Source organism: Pogoniulus pusillus, chromosome 40, assembly GCF_015220805.1.
Source record: "Pogoniulus pusillus isolate bPogPus1 chromosome 40, bPogPus1.pri, whole genome shotgun sequence".
NCBI classification, from domain to species: domain Eukaryota; kingdom Metazoa; phylum Chordata; class Aves; order Piciformes; family Lybiidae; genus Pogoniulus; species Pogoniulus pusillus.
This window is the reverse complement of record NC_087303.1, coordinates 3,992,152-4,014,894: the sequence shown is the minus strand read 5'-3', so window position 1 is coordinate 4,014,894 and position 22,743 is coordinate 3,992,152. Positions and strand designations below refer to the sequence as shown.

Here is a 22,743-nt window from a genome sequence, read left to right as displayed (position 1 = left end):
TCCCTGCGCATAGCCACACGGCGGCAGCAGTGAGCAGCCGGCGCTAGAGGGTATGCGCCGAGTACCCAGAGCCGCATGCGCCGCATCCATAGCAACGCGCGGCTCCGCTGCCATAGCAACGCGCGGATCCATCCGCATGCGCCCAAGGCCGGCATCTGCTGGATCCCCGGCATGCCCCGGTCCGGGAGCGGGCTTAGGGGCAGGGCTGTGGTTACGGAGCGGGTCTAGGATTAGGGGCGGGGTGCCCGACAAGCTTGCGGGGTGCTGTCGGTCCCGGTACGGACTTGGTCGCCCGCGCAGTCTTAGGCAGATTAGGGGGTGGAGGGAGGGCGGTGGTGCGTAAACGGCTCTCAAGGACGCATGAGCGCTGCGGGCTACAGCGACGTGAGCGCTGGGGAGCTGTTCTGCAGCTTCTCTGTGCAGCCGCTCAGCACCGCACAGGCCCGAGCTTGGGCCCGTATCTGCGGATATCGGTCGCCCGGCGGCGGAATCGCTGCAGATACCTTCAGGATACCGGCAGGATACGTGCAGAGGCGGCCACGGCAACGCCATTTTAGGTAGCCGGGCGGGGCCGGGTGTGGCCAGGTTCTGATGCGCCCTTCGAGGCGCGGGCCTTGGTGGGGCCGGTGGGCTATGCCAGGCGGGCGCTCTGGCCGAGGGCTCGGAGCCGTGCCCAGCGAAAGCCCCGCGCAGTCCTCCGGGGGACAGGTACTGGGCCTCAGAGGCGCTCACAGGGTCCGGCCTGGGGCTGGGGAAGAGGTCTCGCAGCCGTCGGCCTGGGGCATAACCCGGCCATGGGTTGTGGCCAGGTTCCACCCCTCCCCCTGAGCCCGGGGCGCGGAGCCGTGGAGTTCCGCCGCCGGCTGTGGTAGCTCGGCCGGAGAAGCTGTCCCCGCGGTGCCGATGTGCAGTGTTACCCGTGCCTCCTTCGTCCATAAGCGCGTTGGCTTTTTCTGCTGCTGAAGGAGGTGTAGGACCTAGCAAAATACTGCTTTAGTAAGGTCTGAAGAGGTTTCGTACCCAAAAGCAAGGTGTGAATTCCTTTGTGGTGTTCTTCTGGGCAGAAGCATCTTCTCGATGCTTTCTGTGCATGCGGTGTTGCTGCTTTTAGGCAGGTTTTAAAGGCCTGCATGTCTTGAGAGCAGAACAGGGCATCACCTCTTCAGCAGCAGCTTTATCCCGGTCTCCATAAGGTTATTACATAATACAGTATTTTTCATGTAGCAACTCGCATAAATTCCACTGTTTGGGGTTAAACTGAACAGTTGAGGGAAAGATGTGCTATGAATTTACTGTCTTTACATGCTTGCCATCTCGCTTGCATGCTTGAGCTTAGGTGTTGTCTTTGTTTCTTTCAGGACTGCCTCTGGATCACAGTCCAGAAGGAGGGAGCAGTCGTGTTAAGTTGAACGTTGGTCTGTGAGATTAAGGACAGAGCCATGCCAGTGCTTTCAGAGGACTCCGGTAACTAATCTGCATGCTTTCTGCAGAGCAGGGGCTGAAATCTGAGTGTTCATGTTTCACACAGGGAATGCATTCAAGCTAAAGTTAAAGAGAGGGGAATTAAGGTAATTATCATAGAATCAACCAGGTTTGAAGAGACCTCCAAGATCATCCAGTCCAACCTAGCACCCAGCCCTGTCCAATCAACCAGACCATGGCAGTAAGTGCCTCATCCAGGCTTTTCTTGAACACCCCCAGGGACGGTGCCTCCACCACCTCCCTGGGCAGCCCATTCCAATGCCAATCACTCTCTCTGTGAAGAACTTCTTCCTAATATCCAGCCTATACCTACCCTGGCACAACTTGAGACTGTGTCCCCTTGTTCTATTGCTGGTTGCCTGGGAGAAGAGGCCACCCCCTACCTGGCTACAATGCCCCTTCAGGTAGTTGTAGACAGTAATAAGATCACCTCTGAGCCTCCTCTTCTCCAGGCTAAACAACCCCAGCTCCCTCAACCTCTCCTCATAGGATTTGTGCTCCAGGCCCCTCAACAGCTTTGTTGCCCTTCTCTGGACATGTTCCAGATTTTTTTCTAACTATTACCTAAAGGAGTAAGAAGGCAGTGGAGTGTCAGCAGTGAGACAAGGAGCAATGGCTACAAAGTGGAACATAGAAAGTTTCACCTCAATGTGAAGAGAAACTTCTCTACAGTGAGTGTGACAGCACTGGGACAGGCTGCCCAGAGGCTGTGGAGTCTCCTTCTCTGGAGACTTTCAAAACCTGCTTGGATGCATTCCTGTGCAAGCTACCTGGAACACAAACCCTATGAGGAGAGGCTGAGGGAGCTGGGGTTGTTTAGCTGGCAAAGAGGAGGCTCAGGGGGGACCTCATTGCTGTCTACAACTACCTGAAGGGAGGCTGTAGCTAGGTGGGGGTTGGTCTTTTCTCCCAGACAGCCAGCAACAGAACAAGGGGACACAGTCTCAGGTTGTGCCAGGGGAGGTCTAGGCTGGATGTTAGGAGGAAGTTGTTGGCAGAGAGAGTGATTAGCATTGGAATGGGCTGCCCAGGGAGGTGGTGGAGTCACCTTCCCTGGAGGTGTTCAAGAAGAGACTGGCTGAGGCACTTAGTGCCATGGTCTGGTTGACTGGATAGGGCTGGGGGATAGGTTGGCCTGGATGATCTTGGAGGTCTCTTCCAACCTGACTGATTCTGTGATTCTATGATACCCTGGGTGATCCTGCCTTGGCAGGGAGGTTGGACTTGATGAGGTCCCTTCCAACCTCTAAAGTTCTGTGATTCTGGGAGTACAAAAGGTGAGAATTCATAAAGTTAGTCAGCTAACAGCTAGCTTCATACAAATCCTGGAGCTCCTGAGTATATGCTGGTAGAGAGGCTTCTGTGGGCAAATCTGCACCTCTCGGTGTAACACTGGCATCTCGGAGTGCTTGTTAGAGATCAGCCCTAATATCTCTGCTGCTTCCTGTGCCACTTTGCAAAGCTTACCACTGGGAAAACGTTGATATTCTTCTGTTTGACCTACAAAGCAGTCACTCTATTGAAAGCTTGCTTGTCAGCTTCTCCAGTATGCTACCCATGGTGAAGCTGTATACACCAAGGATGCTGAGCTTTAAAGCCAAAGTGAGTTTGAGTCTCTGGGATCCAAATATGCATTGAAGTTCATGGAGATACTAGTCAAAAGAGCAGATTTTTGCCACCCTCCCCATTTTTTGTTTGGTTTTTGCTGAGGTTTTGTGATGTGTTGGGTTTTTTTTCCAATTATTATTGGTTTGGGATTTGCTTTCCTAGTCATGGTCCATCAGAAAAACCATAACGTGTAGCTGGCTCCCTATGTTGTAAAATTGGTGTATTGGTGATTTAAGCACCTTTAGAAAATGAGCTTTGCTTTCACTGAAGTGGAAATCTACACCAGTCCTTTCCTTCTCTGCTCAAACCTGACTTGTAACAGGTGCCTTAGAAGAGGCAAGGGCAGGAGAGCACTTGTGAGCAAAGTTGCTGGGGAAGTAGAGCTGGTAGCTGTGCAACAAAAGAAGTGCTCAAGTCATTTTTCCAGTCTGCTGTGACACTGATTACTCTGTTAGAATGATGGCTAGCTGTTCTTGAAGCAACAGGTAATTAGCATGAAAGGGAAAACTTTGAAAGTAATGGCATCAAATAACATATTGCTTTGGTAGTTTTTTGCCTTAGCATGTGGAAGAGTGGAATCAGCAGGTGGGAAGATAAGCACAGATGTCTTCCAACTTAGTGAGCAGCAGGATGGTACCCAAATAAACAGAGTTGATGAGAAGTATGTAGTAGAAGGTCCTGTGAGACATGCTACCTACAAAGCTTTTGTCCTGACTTGGATTTAGGATTGCATGAAACTTTGGCCCTTTTGACATCCCAGCTAAGACCTGATTCGAATCACAAAGAGGAAATGGGATTCCTTAGAGATGTCTTCAGTGAGAAAAGTCTCAACTACCTGATGAAGGTAAAAGTTCATTTCTGAACATTTATTTTCCTTGCAGGTTACTCACTCAGTTTCTGTGATTTATCAGCTATTTATTTGGTTAAAGCTATTTCTTTTCTTTTGTAAATGATGTACTGACCAAAGCATCTATTTATTCAAACAAAAGCATTAAAGACTCTCATTAAAAATTAACATACTGTGTCCAGGGAAAACATTTTTGCCTTGGCTGCCAAAATGCAGATAAAATGCCCCAGAACTACAAGGCAGTGTGAAATGCCTTCATTTTTTTCCCTTATGCTGCTGAAGTCTTAACAGTCTTTGTGGCTGTGAGCAAAAAGAAGACTCCTAAACAGCATAAAAATAACTTCAAGACAGGCTGTTATTCTGACACTGGTCTCAGAAACATTCTAAGGTGAGTGTATTTGTGAAGGATGTGGATGTGCTGGAGCGTGCCCAGAGAAGGGTCACAGGGGTGATCAGAGAGCTGGAGCAGCTCTGCTGTGAGGGCAGGCTGAAAGAGTTGGGGCTGTGCAGGCTGGACAGAGGAGGCTCCCAGGTGACCTTCTTGTGGCCTTCCAGGATCTGAAGTGGGCTACAAAAAAGCTGGGGAGGGACTTTTGAGGCTGTCAGGGAGTGCCAGGACTTGGGGGGAATGGAGCAAAGCTGGAGGTGGGGAGAGTGAGGCTGGATGTGAGGAGGAAGTTGTTGAGCAGGAGAGTGGTGAGAGGCTGGAAGGGGTTGCCCAGGGAGGTGGTTGAGGCCTCATCTCTGGAGGTGTTTAAGGCCAGGCTGGAGGAGGCTGTGGGCAGCCTGATCTAGGGTAGGGTGTCCCTGCCCATGGCAGGGGGGTTGGAACTAGATGGTCCTTGTGGTCCTTTCCAACCCTGCCTGATTCTAATATACCTGAATCATTTTTTACAGATCCATGAAAAGCTGCACCATTACGAAAGGCAGAGTCCAACTCCTGTTCTACACAGTGCAACAGGATTGGTTGAAGATGTGAGTTAAAATCCTTGTCTCCTTATTTTCCAACTGAAGTCTGCTTGTCTACCAAATCCAAACTGTGCAGTTGTGCTGTATGTGTTCTTGTCTTCCCCAGCTGTCATTGCAATCTCTTGGCTAGTTTCACTCAGGATTGATAAAGGAAATGAGAGTTTCAAAATGCCTTGTTTCTGGAATTCTATTGCTGCAATCACTCTTAAAATATACACTTAGAGGCTAGGGTCCTGATTCCTGATGATGTCTTCCTCCACTACCCTCTGGAAATTTAAATATATGAGTAAGCTTTTCTTTCTTCCAGGGCTTGTGTGCTATTGATTGGGATTGGGTTTGGTCTGTGCACACTACCTTGAAGGATGACAGAAGTTAGCAAACACTTACCACAAACACTCACTTGGAAGTAAAAGGAGTCCACCAGTTCTGGGCTCCTCAATTCAAGAGAGTTGTTGAGATACTGGAATGTGTCCAGAGAAGGGCAACGAAGCTGGTGAGAAGCCAGGAACACAAACCCTATGAGGAGAGGCTGAGGGAGCTGGGGGTGTGCAGCCTGCAGAAGAGGAGGCTCAGGGCACAGCTCATTGCTGTCTACAACTACCTGCAGGGAGGCTGTAGCCAGGTGGGGTTGGGCTCTTCTGCCAGGCACCCAGGGACAGAACAAGTGGACACAGCCTCAAGTTGTGCCAGGGTAGGGAGAAGTTGTTGGCAGAGAGAGTGATTGGCATTGGAATGGGCTGCCCAGGGAGGTGGTGGAGGCACCATCCCTGAAGGTGTTCAAGCAAAGCCTGGATGAGGCACTTAGTGCCATGGTCTGGTTGATTGGCCAGGGCTGGGTGCTAGGTTGGGCTGGATGAGCTTGGAGGTCTCTTCCAACCTGCTTGATTCTATGATTCACCAATCAAAATCATATATTTTGAGGATGCTAATTTGTATTTTAAAGGTAATAGAAGAGCTGCAGACTGCACCAGTGAATAATGAAGAAAAAGAGCTGCTTCAGCTGTTGTCAACACCACATCTCAGGGTAAAAACTACAACAGAGACCTTAAAGAAATTCCTTTGCAAAATTCCAACAGAGTGTCTCATAAGGGGAAAGTTACATCAGAATCCCTAAGAAGAAGGAAAAACCTCCTATGAGCTGTGATGTTCCTGCACAGGCTTTAGGATATAGAAGGGACTGAGAAGACAGTAGAGACCTTTCATGCATAATACACCAAGTTGTCTTCCCTTGTTAATGTTGTCTGAGGGAGCAGAAAAGGATATAACCCCTGAACTTTTTGCTTTTCATAGTCCTCCTCCATCTCTTAAGTTCGAGTTGAGCTTTGTATTGCCTGCATTTACTTTGCATATCAGCATAGACCAGTATATAGTTACATGATAAGTAAGGTAATTGCTAACTCCCTTTTGGGGAGTTTATGGTGAGGGTGGGAAGGGAGAGGTTTGTTTGCTGTGGTTCTGGAAACATCAGAACTGGAAACTGTAATATTGCAGTGATGCATTACTGTTTTTTACTTCCTTTGTGCAGGCAATGCTTGTAGTACATGACACTGTAGCACAGAAGAACTTTGACCCAGCCCTTCCACCTCTACCTGATAACTTTGATGATGATTTTGATGAGGAATCAGTGAAAATTGTTCGACTAGTGAAAAATAAAGAACCTCTGGTACGTATGAGCCATCCCTTGCTTTGAAGCTGTAGTACAGAAAGGTCACTGTGAGTATGGAGGAGCTACATGAATGTCATCAAATAGTCTGAAAACAATTAGGAGTCTTCTGAAGCTAGTAAAATCCCATAAAAGGAGACCTTTGCTAAATAAACCTTTACAATGTTGCATGAGACACAGGTTTCCAGGGCCAGTTAGCATGGGGAATGTGATCATTGATGCTCATTGCACAGATAAAGGCTTTTTGTATTGCAGCTAACATTAAGTGGATTAATACCTTCACTAGCAGGAAGGTGAGAGTTGGTTAGAGGATGTGTGGTAGCTGTAGGTGAACATATTGACAAGGTACTAATTTTATTTGATTGGAGGTAGAGTTCCTAAGCAAAACAGCTGTGCTGGGGAAGAAATCTGGTGAAGTGCTTTTTTTGTGTTGGACAGCAGGCAGTAGAAGAGAGCAGTGACCTAGCTCCTGGTTAAATCTTCATATTGCCAGCAGACATAGGAGAAGAAAAACAACATCATAATTACTTCCCTTTTCATGCTTGTTTTATGGGAGGGTTGGACTCAATCTCCAGAGGTCCCTTCCAACCCCTAGCACAGTGTGATTCTGCTAGAGTGCTAGCTATGTGGTATACAGATCCAGCATACAGAGAAGGTATCTTGTAAGCCGTTCTGGTTTGCACACCTGAGCGATTGCTGATCTCCACAGTCATGCAGGCAGTGGAAGCACTGGGCAGAGCTGGCAGAAGGGAAGGTGTGTGCATCTTCCACAGACACGTGCCATGAGAATGGGGAGAAGTTGGGTAAGGGTGAAAATTGTCCAGGAGGAAGGCAAAAGTTTGTAGAACAGATGGTTTCACTTTCAAAGCCACGTTCCACCGTGCACGTTAGCGCACAACTCGCTGCCTTCTCGCCAGGTCTCTTCTGGTCACTTCTTGGGGAGGGGGAAATGTGTGCAGTGTGTGTGGTTAGTGGCTATGGTTTTTGATTTGTTTTGTTTCAGGGAGCTACCATCAGAAGAGATGAACACACAGGGGCTGTGATTGTAGCAAGGATCATGAGAGGTGGTGCAGCTGATCGCAGCGGTAAATTTCTGAGCAGGGTTTTAAATTGCATTTGTAAACTTTGCAAAACTCTGCAAGCACAACAGGCTCTGTGCACACACCTGGAGTAGTCATTTGCAACTAAATCTGGTGGCTGTTCATCAAAAAAACAGCCCTTTTGACACCGTGTTTAATGTGGCAGACCCCACCTGGAGTACTGTGTGCAGTTCTGGAGCCCCCCAACATAAGAAGGACATGGAACTGTTAGAGCCAGTCCAGAGGAGGCCACGAAGATGCTCAGAGGGCTGCAGCAGCTCTGCTGTGAGGACAGAATACAAGAGTTGGGGCTCTGCAGCCTGGAGAAGAGAAGGCTTCTAAGAGACCTCATAGTGGCCTTCTTGTATCTGAAGGGGGCTACAGGAAGGCTGGGCAGGGACTATTGATGAGGTCTTGTAATGACAGGATAAGGGGCAATGGGTTTAAACTGGCAGAGGGGAGGTTCAAACTAGGTGTTAGGAAAGGGTTCTTTGCAGTGAGGGTGGGGAGACACTGGCACAGGTTGCCCAGGGAGGCTGTGGATGCTCAAGGCCAGGCTGGATGAGGCCTTGAGCAACCTGTTCTAGCAGGAGGTGTCCCTGCCTATGGCAGGGGGTTGGAACTGGATGATCTTTGAGGTCCCTTCCAACCTAAACCATTCTATATGTATGCTTTTGATTTTTCCAGAGCATCTTGCCACATGCTCTTTATCTCCAAAATGGTCTCTTGCAAAACTCTGCTGCACACACACACAAAAATTCCATGTGGAAAAAGGGCAGGAAAAGGCATTGGACTCTAGCAGGAAGTCCATTAAGCTAAGGGAGGAGGAGGAAAAAGGTACATGCTAGTGACTTAGAGCAGACATCAGAGGAGTGATGCTTTCCAGTTGTAGACTTGTTTTAAATGGCTAACTTATCATCTTTCCAGGTCTTGTCCATGTTGGAGATGAACTAAGAGAAGTCAATGGCATTGCTGTGCTTCACAAGCGACCGGAAGAGATAAGTCAGATTTTGGTCTGCATTCATTCTCTTTTCAAGATCATTTCTGTTGGGTGATGCAGTAATTACAACAGATGATGAAATGTAACCATGATCTTACAGTACAGCTAGAGCTAAAAGATGTCTGCCCTGCTTGTCTTTACATTGAGAGCTTTTCTTCTCCCCGTGGATCAGTCGTCTGCTGTTGACTTCAGAAACGTCTGGGAATTGAAGTGGTACCAGGGGAGATAACAAATAGGAAGTTAGATGTTGCTCTCTTAAGAGCTTTTTAAGTACTGTGTAGTTTTATTTGTGGGGACCCTGGGCTGCTCTTCATCTGTCCCACTGTAAATGCCTGCAATGTAAGAATTTCCTTTTCAGTTTGTTTTTCTGAGCAAGAGCTGCAAATGCTTACTTCCAACTGGTGCAGCAGTGCAGGCTTCTCTAGGACACTGGAGGTCTCTTCCAACCTGGTTGATTCTGTGGTCTAGTTGATTGGATAGTGCTGGGTGATAGGTGGGACTGGGTGATCTTGGAGGTCTCTTTCAACCTGGTTGATACTATGATTCTCACAGTCACAGAATCAGTCAGGGTTGGAAAGCACCACAAGGATCATCTAGTTCCAGCCCCTCTGCCATGGGTAGGATCACCCTACCCTAGATCAGGCTGGCCACAGCCTCAGCCAGCCTGCCCTTAAACACCTCCAGAGATGAGGCCTCAACCACCTCCCTGGGCAACCCATCCCAGGCACTCACCACGCTCCTGCTCAACAACTTCCTCCTCACATCCAGGCTGACTCTCTCCACCTCCAGCTTTGCTCCATTCCCCCCAGTCCTGGCACTCCCTGACAGCCTCAAAAGTCCCTCCCCAGCTTTTTTGTAGCCCCCTTCAGATCCTGGAAGGCCACAAGAAGGTCACCTGGGAGCCTCCTCTTCTCCAGACTGAACAGCCCCAACTCTTTCAGTCTGTGCTCACAGCAGAGCTGCTGCAGCCCTCTGAGCATCCTCCTGACCCTTCTCTGGACACTCTCCAGCATCTCCACATCCCTCTTATAATAGGGGCTCCAGAACTGGATGCAGTAATTTATGGAATTCTAAGGCTACTATGACATGGATCATCTAATGCAAAGTAAAGCATCTAAAATGTAGCAGATATCCTAATTCCAGATTACCATAGCACCTCGAAGTGCTTTTGAATTTCCTACAATTGAAGTTTACCAGGAAAGATTTTTAGAATGAAGTAGATGTTTACTTTGTAGGTGTTTACATTTCACCCTAGCCAATTAGCCACCAGGTGGGAAAATGCAGCAATCTTTTCCCAAGGAGCACTTTAAAATGCTTGGTCTGCAAGTGTGGTGTACTGAAAGCCACAGAAATGGTCAGTGCCCTCTGAAACTGTAATTCAGAAATTACTGCAGCTGCTAAAAGCAAATGAAGGAATTTTAATGCAGGTTCTAGTCATAGAATCATAGAACCAACCAGGTTGGAAGAGAGCTCCAAGATCATCCAGTCCAACCTAGCACCCAGCCCTAGCCAGTCAACTAGACCATGGCACTCAATGCCTCATCCAGGCTTTTATTGAACACCTCCAGGGATGGTGACTCCACCACCTCCCTGGGCAGCCCACTCCAATGCCAATCACTCTCTCTGCCAACAACTTCCTCCTAACATCCAGCCTAGACTTCCCCTGGCACAATTTGAGACTGTGTCCCCTTGTTCTGTTTGTGGTTGCCTGGCAGAAGAGCCCAATCCCCAACTGGATACAGCCTCCTACAGCTTCCCTTCAGGTAGTTGTCGACAGCAATGAGCTGTGCACTGAGCCTCCTCTTCTCCAGGCTGCACAAGCCCAGCTCCCTCAGCCTCTCCTCAGTCAGGTAGTTACTGTGGATGTTTCCATGGGGAGGACAATGTTATGGATGATTCACAGAGCAGCAGGATTGTCTCTGCAAGGAAGTTAAAGAGTGGATTCTCTCAGTGTGTTTTGAGAAGAAGAAATAGACAGTAGCTCCTAATCTGGTACTTGGATAATCTGCATTGTATCTTTGTCCTGCTCTCAAAGTAAAAAGTATTTCTCTTTCTCAGGCTCAGTCTCAGGGATCCATAACATTGAAAATAATTCCAGCTATCAAAGAAGAAGGTCATCTAAAAGACAGCAAGGTATGCACCTCACTGAAGTACTGAAGCACACCTCTTGCTATTTACATGATTCTGGCATATCTGCCCATGCTCAATCCCTGCTGTTCAGTAAGGAGTGTCAGACTCATTCAAGTGAGCAGTAGAGTGGTTTCTTGTTCAGTGCTCTCTTGTTCAGTGGAATGTCTTAGATGACTTCTCCATCATCCTGGCACATGTTCTTTAATAGCATTTCTGAAACCTAGCCCCTTCTTTCTGTTCACACAACTAAAATCAATGTTCCTGCTATTGTCATCTCACTGGACAGCTGCTGTGTCTCCCTTATAGCTGAGCAGACCTATGTGAAAACAGATGCATTCCTCATTGATCCCCATTAGCCCACTGCAAATACCAACATCCTTCTCTGAGTCCTTCCTTTGCCCTCCTTGATCAGCAGTGGCCATCTGTTCAGCTGGTTCCTTCCAGGATTCCTCTGTCAATCTCTTTCTGCTTTTCTGCTGTCAGCTGCTGAATTTTGCCTCGAAGCAGCATAAATCACTTTGAAAAGTAGTTCTACTGTGATGTGTTAAAACAGTGGCAAGATACAAATCCAAACCCAAATAGTACATTTTGATACATTAAAGGAACATTTGAGGACAATCTTTGTAATCAAGCCACTTTACCAGAAGTCCTTTTATTGTTTTCTCCTTTTTCCTTTGTTGCATTTTGAACTGACATAGACAGTGATGTGTGTTTCTTGGCACTTGGGTCTTGCAGCCCCATGGTCCACAATGTCAAAACACAATGACTGAGGACATGCTTGAGAGTTATGTTTCTGCTTAAGTGCATGTTTCTGTCAAAGTATGGATGCTTGGATCCTGAAGCCCCATGGTCCACAATGGCTGAGGACATGCTTGGGAGTTAATTTATGTTTCTGCTTATGTGCATGTTTCTGTCAAAGTATGGATGCTTGGATCCTGGAGCCCTATGGTCCACAATGGCTGAGGACATGCTTGAGAGTTATGTTTCTGCTTAAGTGCATGTTTCTGTCAAAGTATGGATGCATCTTGCTAGGTTTCAGTAGTTTTGAGTGCCATAAAGGGAGGGATGAAGAGTGTATGTTGGTAGCAGTGTAAGTGCTGGGCAGAAGACTGGTAGGGATAGTCTGGAAGTCCAAATGGGTGAAGAAAGGATGTGTTACTCTCCTTGAAGGTGTTCATGAGGGCGCTTTTCTGCTATAACCCCAAAGAAGACAGAGCCATCCCTTGCCAGGAGGCTGGGCTGCCATTTAAGAGACGACATGTCCTAGAAGTTGTGAGCCAAGATGATCCCACCTGGTGGCAAGCAAAGCGAGTTGGAGATACCAACCTCCGAGCAGGCCTGATCCCCTCCAAACAGTTCCAAGAAAGGTTTGTCAATGGAGGTTACAGATTTGAGGGGTTTTCCAGTCCAGTTGAATGGATAGGGCTGGGTGCTAGGTTGGACTGGATGAGCTTGGAGGTCTCTTCCAACCTGGTTGATTCTATGATTCCTTCCCAGGTTAAAAGTTTAGTCTTTTATTATTTGGGTAATTGATGGCTAGAAACTATGACTGACACCAAGTAAAAAGAGGAACCATCATGGGGATACACTGCCAAGCTAACTGCAGCTGTACAGCCAACATTTAACACAGCATAGTTTGGTTTTCCAGCTGTTTGCAGAGCAATATTATTTCCTGTTCCTTTCCTGATAACATGAATTGGAAAAGAGGTGCTTGGAGGGGACTGCTTTAGGGGTAAGCTTACAGAAACCCAAACGTATCTGCAGACTGCCCCTCTAATCCACTTCTAACCTGTGGTAAGAACCCAGTGTGAAGGAAGTGTAAAGAGAATGGGTGTTGAGAGGAAATAGAGCAGTGTAAGTGCCTCAGGGCTCCCTGTGCTCTTGTGAGAGCTTTTAGTACATTTGTGCACTGTCTCACACTGTTTTTCATGCTACTTTTTTTCCCCCCAGGAAAATGCTGGACAAGAGAGATTTGTGGTGTAAGAGAAAGCAGCTCTGCATTGTTTTCAGTGCTCTTCCATGTTGTAAATTCTTTAAAGTTCAGAGTTTAGGTAGCTAAAAGCTAATTCTTTTCTCCTTAGACGATTGACTTACAGAAGGACAATGGGCACTCTGCAGCATCCCAGCACTGCGAGGAAGCCACTGTGTAAGTCTGCTCTGCTCCTCAGTCTTAGTGTGATGTCTTAGTTGATGCCACCCTCTCAGTGTCCTTCTGTTATTTCAGTAATGTCTTTGAATATGCTTTGTGTGATTGGTCAGTTTGATTTGCATGGATTCAAGCTGCATGGATGGATTTGGGTTTGAGTTTCACCAAGTGATGCCTCTCCTTACTTGCACAGAATGGATAGGTTGGAAGGGACCTCAGAGATCATCTAGTTCCAACCCCCCCCAGGCATAGGCAGGGACACCATGAGGTGCATGCCCCTTATAAAGACCATCTGTGAAGAGGATGCTCTGCCCAGCAGTGGGCACTACACTTAGAGAAAAACATGGACCAGCAGAATACAGTTCAGAGGAAAGCAATGAGAATGACAAGGAGATCTAGACCATATTTCTTAAAAGCAAAGATTGAGTAACTTCAGACTGAGGAATGGTAGTGGAGAGGGGCACAACACAGCAGTGGAGATGATCACAGAACCTTAGGAGTGGTGTAACATCATGCTCATAGATAGAGGTGGAGATGATGGTGCCTAGGCATGGATTAGATGACTTCTCACATATTCTTTCAATGCTGGAGCCTAGAGTATGATAAGAACTGAACTCTTCATCCTCACTTTCTAGACACACTGTCCCACAAGTTAAATGCTCTGAGCCTGTAATTTAGACTCAGAGAAAATCCTTCTGCATTATACTTAGAACTACTTAGCCCATCCCAGATCTTGTCCCCACACTCTTCAGCAGAACATGAGGCCTTACACACTGGTTAGTGTTTTGCTTTGGGTTTGTTTCTTTTCCTACAATTTGAAACTTGAAAGCTGCAAAAGTAGCCCAGTGACCACTTGAAATTCTTACAAGAGCACATGAAATGACTGTGCTCATATGAAACTAAACTGCAGCTGTAGGAGGGGTGAAAATTACTGGAGCTGGCAACACCCTCTGTGTTTAGTGTTACAAGACAGAGCTGGGTTTGAGTAGGCTTTAAAGTGATTGTTGGTTATGATTCTGAAGCCTCTGTCAGTGAGTTGTTCACACACAGACTGCTACTTAGGATGAAGTTGCTACTCAGCCTCTCCTCACAGGGCTGTGCTCCAGGCCCCTCCCCAGCCTTGCTGCCCTTCTCTGGACACCTTCCAGCACCTCAACATCTCTCTTGAATCGAGGAGCCCAGAACTGGATACAGCACTCAAGCTGTGGCCTGAGCAGTGCTGAGCACAGGGGCACAAGAACCTCCCTTGTCCTGCTGGCTCATGTTCAGCTCCTATCTACCAGCATCCCCAGGTCCCTTTCTCCCTGGCTGCTCTCAGCCACTCTGTCCCCAGGCTGTAGCACTGCTTGGGGTCGTTGTGGCCAAAGTGTAGAAATAACATTGCTAATGTGAACAAATTTTTTCCACATTAAGCTGATAAGTAGTCAGAACACTGAATTTTAGCAACAAAGTGCTCACACAGTTGATAAGGGTACATTACTCTCTCTCTCTTTCCCTATATATAGTAAGACAGAAAAGTCTGTTAAGCAAATCAGCCCAGAAGAAACTTTCTTTCCATTCCCTCTAATTGTACTGTATCATTTGCCAGTCTTTTAATATCACACCAACTCTGTCTTTCATGCTAACTACAGATGATCAGTCTTCTGACAAAGGTAGGTACTCTCCTCCTGAATTTTCTGCCTGAATATAAACAAACAATTGCTAACTCCACAAGCAAAGGGAATGGTAGATGTAGCTTGTTCCTAGAGCAGTTCCTTCCTGATGTAATTGAATCTGATTTGGATTGATGACAGAGGTAAAGAATTGCAGATTTACTCCGGGTTGAAGAGGTTGGCTTCTGATGTTCTATACATTGAAAGGGCTGCAAGTTAAATGCAGTCTGTGCACCTGATTATCTTTTGGTTTGGGGGGGGTTTAACATTTTAGAGCACCTGTATCAATCCCAGTTTATTTCTCTTCACTCTTCTTTGGACTGCTTTATGTCTTACTTTCATTATGCACAACTCTGGTGAGCTCCTGCAGTTTCTGTGACTGCTCCACCAGCTTCTCCAGATATGTATTTTCTGCTCATTTCTGCCTGCTGTATACATATTTCTTTTTCACATTAGACATGCTTCTTGGGAATAATATTCCAAGTACCAATGTTCCATTAACTTCAGTGAAAGTACTAATCCTACTCTATAATGAGCTGACTGGGACTGGTATGCCCTATCCAAGTGCAAGTGTGAAACTAAAGCCTACCTTCAGCCACAGAAAACAGCTCTGACCTTAGCTATAGGTGTGTATTGCTTAGGTAGGTGTGTATTGCTTAGGTGTATATTGCTGCCAGTGTCTCCTCTTAACACAGGCAGAATGTTTTATGAGCACACATTAACATGGTTTGATTACCTCCATTCATCCATTAAACAAAGCTCTTTCCCTGCATTGCTACATTTCCTTAAAAGCTTTAAGCTGCAGTGCTTAAAGGGTTGGACTTGATGATCTGTGAGGTCTCTTCCAACCCTGATGATACTGATGATACTGTGATATATTTTTGTCTAGGGTTAGGCTTGTCCCAGAGGCATCCACTTACTACTTAAAATGAGTAGAGTTCTTTGGTTATTGCAGGCCATGGCTCAGGTGCTTAAATTTTAACAATGCAGCTTGAGGAGGTAGGTTCCTTTGTTTTTTTAAACAGAGATTTGTGCATTATTTTCTAGACATGCAGGCAACAAAAGCAGCAGATCCTTACTTTTCTGATCAAGGATTAGTAAGCAATAGGTTAGCCAAAATGAAAGTACTTAGAAATCATACTTCAGCCATCTCTGATTCCCTTCTTTCAAGACCAAATGGTATTGAGATGTCAGAAGAGGCAATATTCTTACACAATCTTACCCACTCAGGAGGTCATTAAAAAAACTAGCAGCGAGGCAAATCATTTGTATGATGTTATTAATGTTTGTGCACATAACACAGGATGCAAAACTTCCTCTTTCCCCACTGGTGAGCCAGAGTTTAAGACATCTCCTTCCTCTCCTCTCCCTGTCCTTTCCCTTGTACCCTTCCTCCCTGCCCCACCTTCCTCCCCCCACCCCCAACCTCTGTTTCTAATTTACAGAAGACTGTGACTGTGAAGGATACTTCAACGGACAGTACATAGGTGAGAAACAAAAGTCTCATTCTCACTCCCTAATACCTGCTGGGGTGGGGATGGGTGGAGAAAGCAAACCCCAAACATCACACACTAAAAAAAGCTCTTTCAGTTAAAAAAACACCCTAGCTTCTTTACATTAATTTTGCATTGATTATCTCTGTGCTGAGACATAATTGGACTTTGGCATAGCCACCACTTGGCCACTCAAGGTGACAGGGAGGGGGTTTATTGTAGATTGGGTGCCTGGTGTTCTATCTGAGATGCACTGATTTGACTATCAAAAGAACTAATGATGTGCAAATCCTATCCAAAACCACAGCAATGTATAACTGAGCAAGCTTGAAAAGTTAGCCCAGTGGAGAGAGTTTTGCATCTTTTGGTTTCGTCTGCAGCTGGCTTACGCAGGAGCTTCAGACTGAGTCGTAAGGAGAAGAACAGTCTGAGTGAAGGGAAGCAAGCAGAGCAGGCAGATGCAGCAGAGTTCCTAACATATGAAGAAGTCACAAAATACCAGCATCAGCCTGGTGAACAGCAGAGGCTGGTGGTTCTCATTGGTAAGCTGTGCAATTGGTTCACTGTTTTTCACATCTCTATCACATGACTTTTCCCTTGTCTTGTCATGACAGTAAAAGGGCTAATGGGTTTAATCTGGCAGAGTTTGATGTTAGGAAAGAGTTCTTCACAGTGAGGGTGGTGAGACACTGGCACAGGTTGCCCAGGGAGGTTGTGGATGCTCCCTCGCTGGAGGTGTTCAAGGTCAGGTTGGATGAGACCTTGAGCGACCTGTTCCAGTGGGAGGTGTCCCTGCCTGTGGCAGGGGGTTGGAACTGGATGATCCTTGGGGTCTCTTCCAACCTAAACCATCCTATGATCACCTGCCCTCTGGGAGGTTTAGGTGTTGCATTTGGAGTTTTTCTCTGGTTCTGGTGCCTTTATTATCTTAAGATAAGAGAGAGAGGGATTAAATGACATCAACAACTAATGAAACCAACCAACTTACATGACATCAACAACTAATGAAACCAACCAACTTACATGACATTAACAACTAATGAAACCAACCAACTTACATGACATCAACAACTAATGAAACCAACCAACTTACATGACATCAACAACTAATGAAACCAACCAACTTACATGACATCAACAACTAATGAAACCAACCATCTTACCAAATCCTAACCAGCAGCAGTTAGGAGTCTTGTTAGTGCTCTGATTGGTTTCCTGTTGGTTCTCACTCAAACACATGCATGGTTATGCTGTCAGAGTAACTGATGAAAAGGTAGATGCTAGAAACATCTAACAACATTTTGCATGCATTTTGAACTCTTCTGTGCTTAGCAGGTTTGTGTTGAGGCAGTTTCCCAGCATGTCTCAAGGGCAGCTCATATAACTACCTGCTAAAATCACAGATTTTCCAACTTAGTGCCAGGCAGATGTTAGGCAAGCTGTTCAGGGATACAGGCTTTGCTCCCTGATGACCTTCTTCAAACACATGGCAGGTTACAAGGTTTCTTCACAGCATGTTAGGTGTTGGAAGGGACCCAAGGAGATCATCAAATCCAACCCCACCCCTGCCAGAGCAGGACCTAGCATAGATGACAGACAGGCCTTGAAAGTCTCCAGAGAAGGAGACTCCACAATCTCTCTGGGGAGCCTGTTCCCTCTCATATGCAAGTCTCTTTAAGCACACTTCTGTGTCATATTGTTTGCATGAAAGTGATGCTGTTTATTCTCAGTGCAGTATTTCATTCCAAAAAACTAAAACTGACTGACAGATTTCTCTATCAGGTTGTCTGGGGGCCAAATTAAGTGAGCTCAAGCAGAAAGTTGTGTCAGAGAACCCACAGGAGTATGGTGTTGCAGTTCCACGTGAGTAATACTTACTGATTTCTGCATGCTGCAAAATAGTGACCTTGCAGTGTCTGAAGGGGGCCTGCAGGCAGGCTGGGGAGGGACTATTGACAAGGTCTTGTAATGACAGGATAAGGGGTAATGGTTTAAACTGGCAGAGGGGAGATTCAAACTAGATGTTAGGAAAGGGTCCTCTGCAGTGAGGATGGTGAGACGCTGGCAGAGGTTGCCCAGAGAGGTTGTGGCTGCTCCCTCTTTGGACGTGTTTAAGGCCAGATTAGATGAGGCCTTGAGCAACCTATTCTAGTGGGAGGTGTCCCTGCCTATGGCAGGAGATTGGAACTGGATGAGCTTTGAGGTCCCTTCCAAGCTGAACTGTTCTATGATTCTATTCCATGCCAGGACTGTACTGCCAGCTGCCCTGGGTTGGAAGGGACCCAAGTTGGTCACAGAGTCACAGAGTTTCTTAGATTGGAAAAGACCTTCAACCTCCTTGAGTCCAATCATTAGTTTCACACTGTCCTTGACTAAACCAAATCCCTCAGCACAACATCTAATCACTGTTGGAAATGACCACCAGGGTCACCCAGACCATTGAGTTCAAGCTCCTGCCAGAGCAGGACCACGCAATCTAGCACAGATCACAGAGGAACCCATTCAGACAGGCCTTGAAAGTCTCCAGGAAAGGAGACTCCACAACCTCTCTGGGGAGCCTGTTCCAGTGCTCTGTGATGAATGGAAATTTGACTACTGTTATCTCAGAAGTATTTGATATTAATCTACTGTATTTGCCCTCCATAGTGGAAGAGATCACTACATAACTTGGCACTTCTGCATTTTTCTCCTAGATACAACCAGGTCAAAGAAAAGTCATGAGAAAGAGGGAGTAGAATACAACTTTGTCTCCAAGCAATCATTTGAGACAGATGTGCAGCAGAACAAGTGAGTTCATTGTAAAATGCTGTATTTCAGGAATACTCCTAGTTAAGTTTTATGTCCTTTGAATACTAAAATCAGGAGGGTCTGACTTTGCAAGTAAAAAGCTCTTCATTTAGCCTGGGCTGTTAGCATTAACTCACATTTAGTGACAAGCAATTTAGACCCAATATAGAACTGAGTTAAAATTTAGCAGTTATGTTTAGTCAGAATTTAATCTAGTGAAAGTAAGAGATAATTAGCTGAGCCTACTTAATCATTTAGTATAAGGTGCAAGTTTTATTCCTAAGTCCACCTTTTAGGCTGTTGGAGACTGGATCAGTGGATATGAAGGACTTTGAGTGTGTGTCATGAAAGCATAGATTCTTTTTTTTCCTTTCTGGCTAGTCTCCCAGAAGATAGAAGAATTTGCACCAATTTCCTGGCCAACTTTATTCTCACAGTAAAACATCCTATGGCTTGTGCTAGGCTTGACCATCAGCCAGCTGAATTAATGCAACCTCTTCCTCTCTTTGTCAGTGGCATTGCTACTAAATAACCAAGAGGAAAAAGAATAAGCAGGAAAAAAAAGTCCTCTGATTTTCCACCCTCTTCCCTCCCTGCCTCCATTTGACTGCTGTGATTTCAGGAAGAGTTTTAGGTTAAATGTTCTTTCTGGATGGTGCTTAAAACTATATTGACTTTTTTAGGTTTGTGGAACATGGAGAATACAAAGAAAATCTCTACGGTACAAGTCTCGAGGCAATCCGCTCCGTGATGGCCAAAAAGAAGGTTTGTTTGGTGGATGTGGTACCTGAAGTAAGTTTCTGCAGCTTTTAAAGAAAGCAAATGTTTTTTTACTGGACTGCCAGCCTAAGGAGCTGATGTTGGTCACCATTGGTGGTCACTTGCCTGGAAAAGACCAATGATGCTCTCAGAAGCTGTGTTTCTAACAGGTGGCCTATTGCTAGCCAAGTGGAATAGGGTACAGCAGTGCTGTACAGCAGAGCTCCTAGAGCACAGATGAGGGGTTTCATTCTTGGTCCTTCCTCTTGCTTCTGAAGCAAAAGGAAGTACTGGAACCCATACCAGTGTATCTGCTCTTAATCTCTCCCTGCTGTGAGTTTACCTTTTTTATTCATATCTCATAACTGGCCTAGGAAAAGCCTCCATACTAAATGAATTCCAGGTTTAAGATTTCCAGTGTTTGGCCACTTGAGTGAAGCAAACTGTAACTTGCCTGTCAATTCTGTGGCTTTCATGTTTTTCTCAGTGTCTTCTGCCATGGTTTTGTACCTGGTATTGCAATACACAGGTGTGCAGTCAGACTACATTGCCAGAAGCTCACCTGTACCCTTTCTTGTAGGATAGGCAGGATACTGACAAGGACCTTTCCTCTGAAAGCAAAAAGCTCATGTGGTCAGATGTGTAGTACACAGGACTTTACACCAGAGAGTATCCTAGTGAAAATGTTGAACTCAGCTTGAGCAGATCATTGATGTATAACTGGGGAAGGGAGGGGGAAGAAAAAAAGACAGGAGGGGAAAAAAAAAAGCCAAACCATAAATAATCTGTTCACAGGCAGTAAAGCAGCTGAGGACTCCTGAGTTTAAGCCTTATGTTATATTTGTGAAGCCTCTCATTCCAGAAAAGAAAAAACATGTCTTAAAATCTCCCATGTCAGAAGAAATCTCAGCTCCCCTTGTAAGTATTCTAACTTTTGTGTCTTTTTAGATATGAGGGAAGTATTTGGGTAGCATTGCTGCAATATGGAATTGCTCCTCTTCCATATTAGCAAGGGTCAGAGTGGAGCACTAAGTGGGTCCTGTGCACATATAGCAAAAGGAACTTTAGCTGGAACTTCAGATTAAGATTTTCTGACTCTTAAAATATGACTGTCTAATATGAAGCAAAGTGCCTGTCCACCTAGAGCAAAGCTGCAGATGTGTAGGTTGAGGCTGGACATGAGGAGGAAGTTCTTCAGCGTGAGAGTGGTGAGAGGCTGGAATGGATGGCCAGGGAGGTGGTTGAGGCCACATCCCTGGAGGTGTTTAAGGCCAGGCTGGATGGGGCTGTGGGCAGCCTGATCTAGGGTAGGGTGTCCCTGCCCATGGCAGGGGGGTTGGAACTGGCTGATCCTTGTGGTCCCTTCCAGCCCTGACTGATTCTATGATTCTCTGCTGCAGCAGAGGAAGCTGCCTCTGAGCTCAGATAAACTTCTACTATTTTACATTCCTGTTGAGCAGCCCCATCAAAGGGTAAGGCCATTGTTTGGCCACCTAATCCCAGTACTTCCAGAGTAACACCCACTCAGGCACACAAAAAGGCAGCATGTGGATGTCTTATAAGGACCAAACCTAGACCAGCTGCAAATTGCCACTGTGTGAATGTGAAGAGCAATACCAAGAGTGCAGCATGTCATTAACCTGAACTGAAACTCCTAACAGAGCTTCCTTCATTTGGTTAAGTTTTCATGCAAGCCCTTCAAACTTGATCTCAAGGACAGTAGTTCCAGCATTCATTTTCAAGTTTTGAGTGATTTCCAGGTGTTAGCTTAGGCAGCATACAGCCTCACCATCTTACATCCCTCTTGTAAGCTCCTCCTTTTCCCCTTGCCTATCCTGAAGTTTTGAAGTAGCCTACCAAATTCCAGCAGTAGCACAGCACCCTCTGTTACAATCTCTTACCTTCTCCTAATGGGATCAGCTCTTGTTTAATCTCCTTTCCAAGTAATTACTTACTGTGCTAATACACTGAAGTGCTAGCTACTTAAAAATAAGTGCTGTAAATTTTCATGCCCTCTTCTTGCCTTGCTCAGCAGGATGAAGAACAGCAGGAAATTATTAATTCAGCAGCTTTCATTGAAGAGCAGTATGGTCATTTAATTGACACTGTACTGGTCAAAGAAGATCTTCAGAGTGCATGCAATCAGCTGAAAACTGTGTTAGAGAAACTAAACAAGGATGCATTTTGGGTGCCAGTCAACTGGGTTAGGTCATAGTTGTTATTATCTGTTTAAGGGGAAAAACTGTATAAAAATATCTTGTAAATATATATATATATATAGATATGAAAAGAGAAAACTGTCAGACAAGCAATTTGGAAGTGAATCTATCTAGAAGGTAATAAAGACTGTATGAGAAAAACAAAGTCAAAAGCTGATCTTACCTTCCTGAATCAAACTCTTAAATAAGCAGCTGTCATTTAAAAGTGAACACTCAGCCTAAACCCATCAGTAAAAAATTGGAGTAACTTTTAGACTCTAAATAGTGCATTTTGTACAGTGGTGTCACAGAGGGCCCACACTTCCAAGGTGTTTAAAGCAGTGCTCAAGCACTAACCAGCTGGGATTTTCATCCTTCCACACTTCCAAGGTGTTTAAGTAGTGCTCAAGCACTAACCAGCTGGGATTTTCATCCTTCCACACTTCCAAGGTGTTTAAGCAGTGCTCGAGCACTAACCAGATGGGATTTTCATCCTTCCACACTTCCAAGGTGTTTAAAGTAGTGCTTGAGCACTAACCAGCTGGGATTTTCATCCTTCCACACTTCCAAGGTGTTTAAGCAGTGCTCGAGCACTAACCAGCTGGGATTTTCATCCTTCCACACTTCCAAGGTGTTTAAGCAGTGCTTGAGCACTAACCAGCTGGGATTTTCATCCTTCCACACTTCCAAGGTGTTTAAGCAGTGCTCGAGCACTAACCAGATGGGATTTTCATCCTTCCACATTTCCAAGGTGTTTAAAGTAGTGCTTGAGCACTAACCAGCTGGGATTTTCATCCTTCCACACTTCCAAGGTGTTTAAAGTAGTGCTCAAGCACTAACCAGCTGGGATTTTCATCCTTTCACCACAAATCTTGTGGCTAGAGTTGGGGCAACCAAACAAGGTACTTTCTAGAAACCAGGGTGCTGCAG

The 22,743-nt window shown here is 45.8% G+C and overlaps 1 protein-coding gene across 4 annotated transcripts; it reads left to right on the top strand.

Annotated features, from left to right (window-relative positions):
- Positions 1-257: 257 nt before the first annotated feature.
- On the top strand, positions 258-21,986 carry MPP3 (MAGUK p55 scaffold protein 3). 4 transcript variants are annotated; one of them, XM_064174099.1, is made up of 19 exons: positions 258-276; positions 1,359-1,464; positions 3,816-3,934; positions 4,835-4,912; positions 5,850-5,930; positions 6,432-6,569; positions 7,573-7,654; positions 8,576-8,661; positions 10,707-10,781; positions 11,949-12,145; positions 12,860-12,924; positions 14,556-14,576; positions 16,022-16,063; positions 16,450-16,611; positions 17,852-17,932; positions 18,763-18,856; positions 19,540-19,648; positions 20,411-20,533; positions 21,648-21,986. In XM_064174099.1, the coding sequence occupies exons 2-19, from the start codon at positions 1,440-1,442 to the stop codon at positions 21,828-21,830; spliced, it is 1,761 nt and encodes a 586-aa protein (XP_064030169.1). In that variant the 5' UTR covers positions 258-276; positions 1,359-1,439; the 3' UTR covers positions 21,831-21,986. The 4 variants fall into 4 exon arrangements, with proteins under 4 accessions (XP_064030169.1, XP_064030173.1, XP_064030170.1 ...); XM_064174103.1 differs by lacking the exon at positions 258-276 and adding an exon at positions 323-557 and having other exon boundaries at positions 19,540-19,621; XM_064174100.1 differs by lacking the exon at positions 258-276 and adding an exon at positions 324-557 and having other exon boundaries at positions 21,651-21,986.
- The last annotated feature ends 757 nt before the right edge of the window (positions 21,987-22,743 follow it).

Bases quoted from the DNA above. Each gene is read 5' to 3' on its own strand.
- MPP3 (XM_064174099.1), top strand. From the start codon at position 1,440: ATGCCAGTGCTTTCAGAGGACTCCG. The intron at 4,913-5,849 runs GTGAGTTAAAAT...TGTATTTTAAAG, and splicing joins CAACAGGATTGGTTGAAGAT to GTAATAGAAGAGCTGCAGAC. The intron at 5,931-6,431 runs GTAAAAACTACA...TCCTTTGTGCAG, and splicing joins TGTCAACACCACATCTCAGG to GCAATGCTTGTAGTACATGA.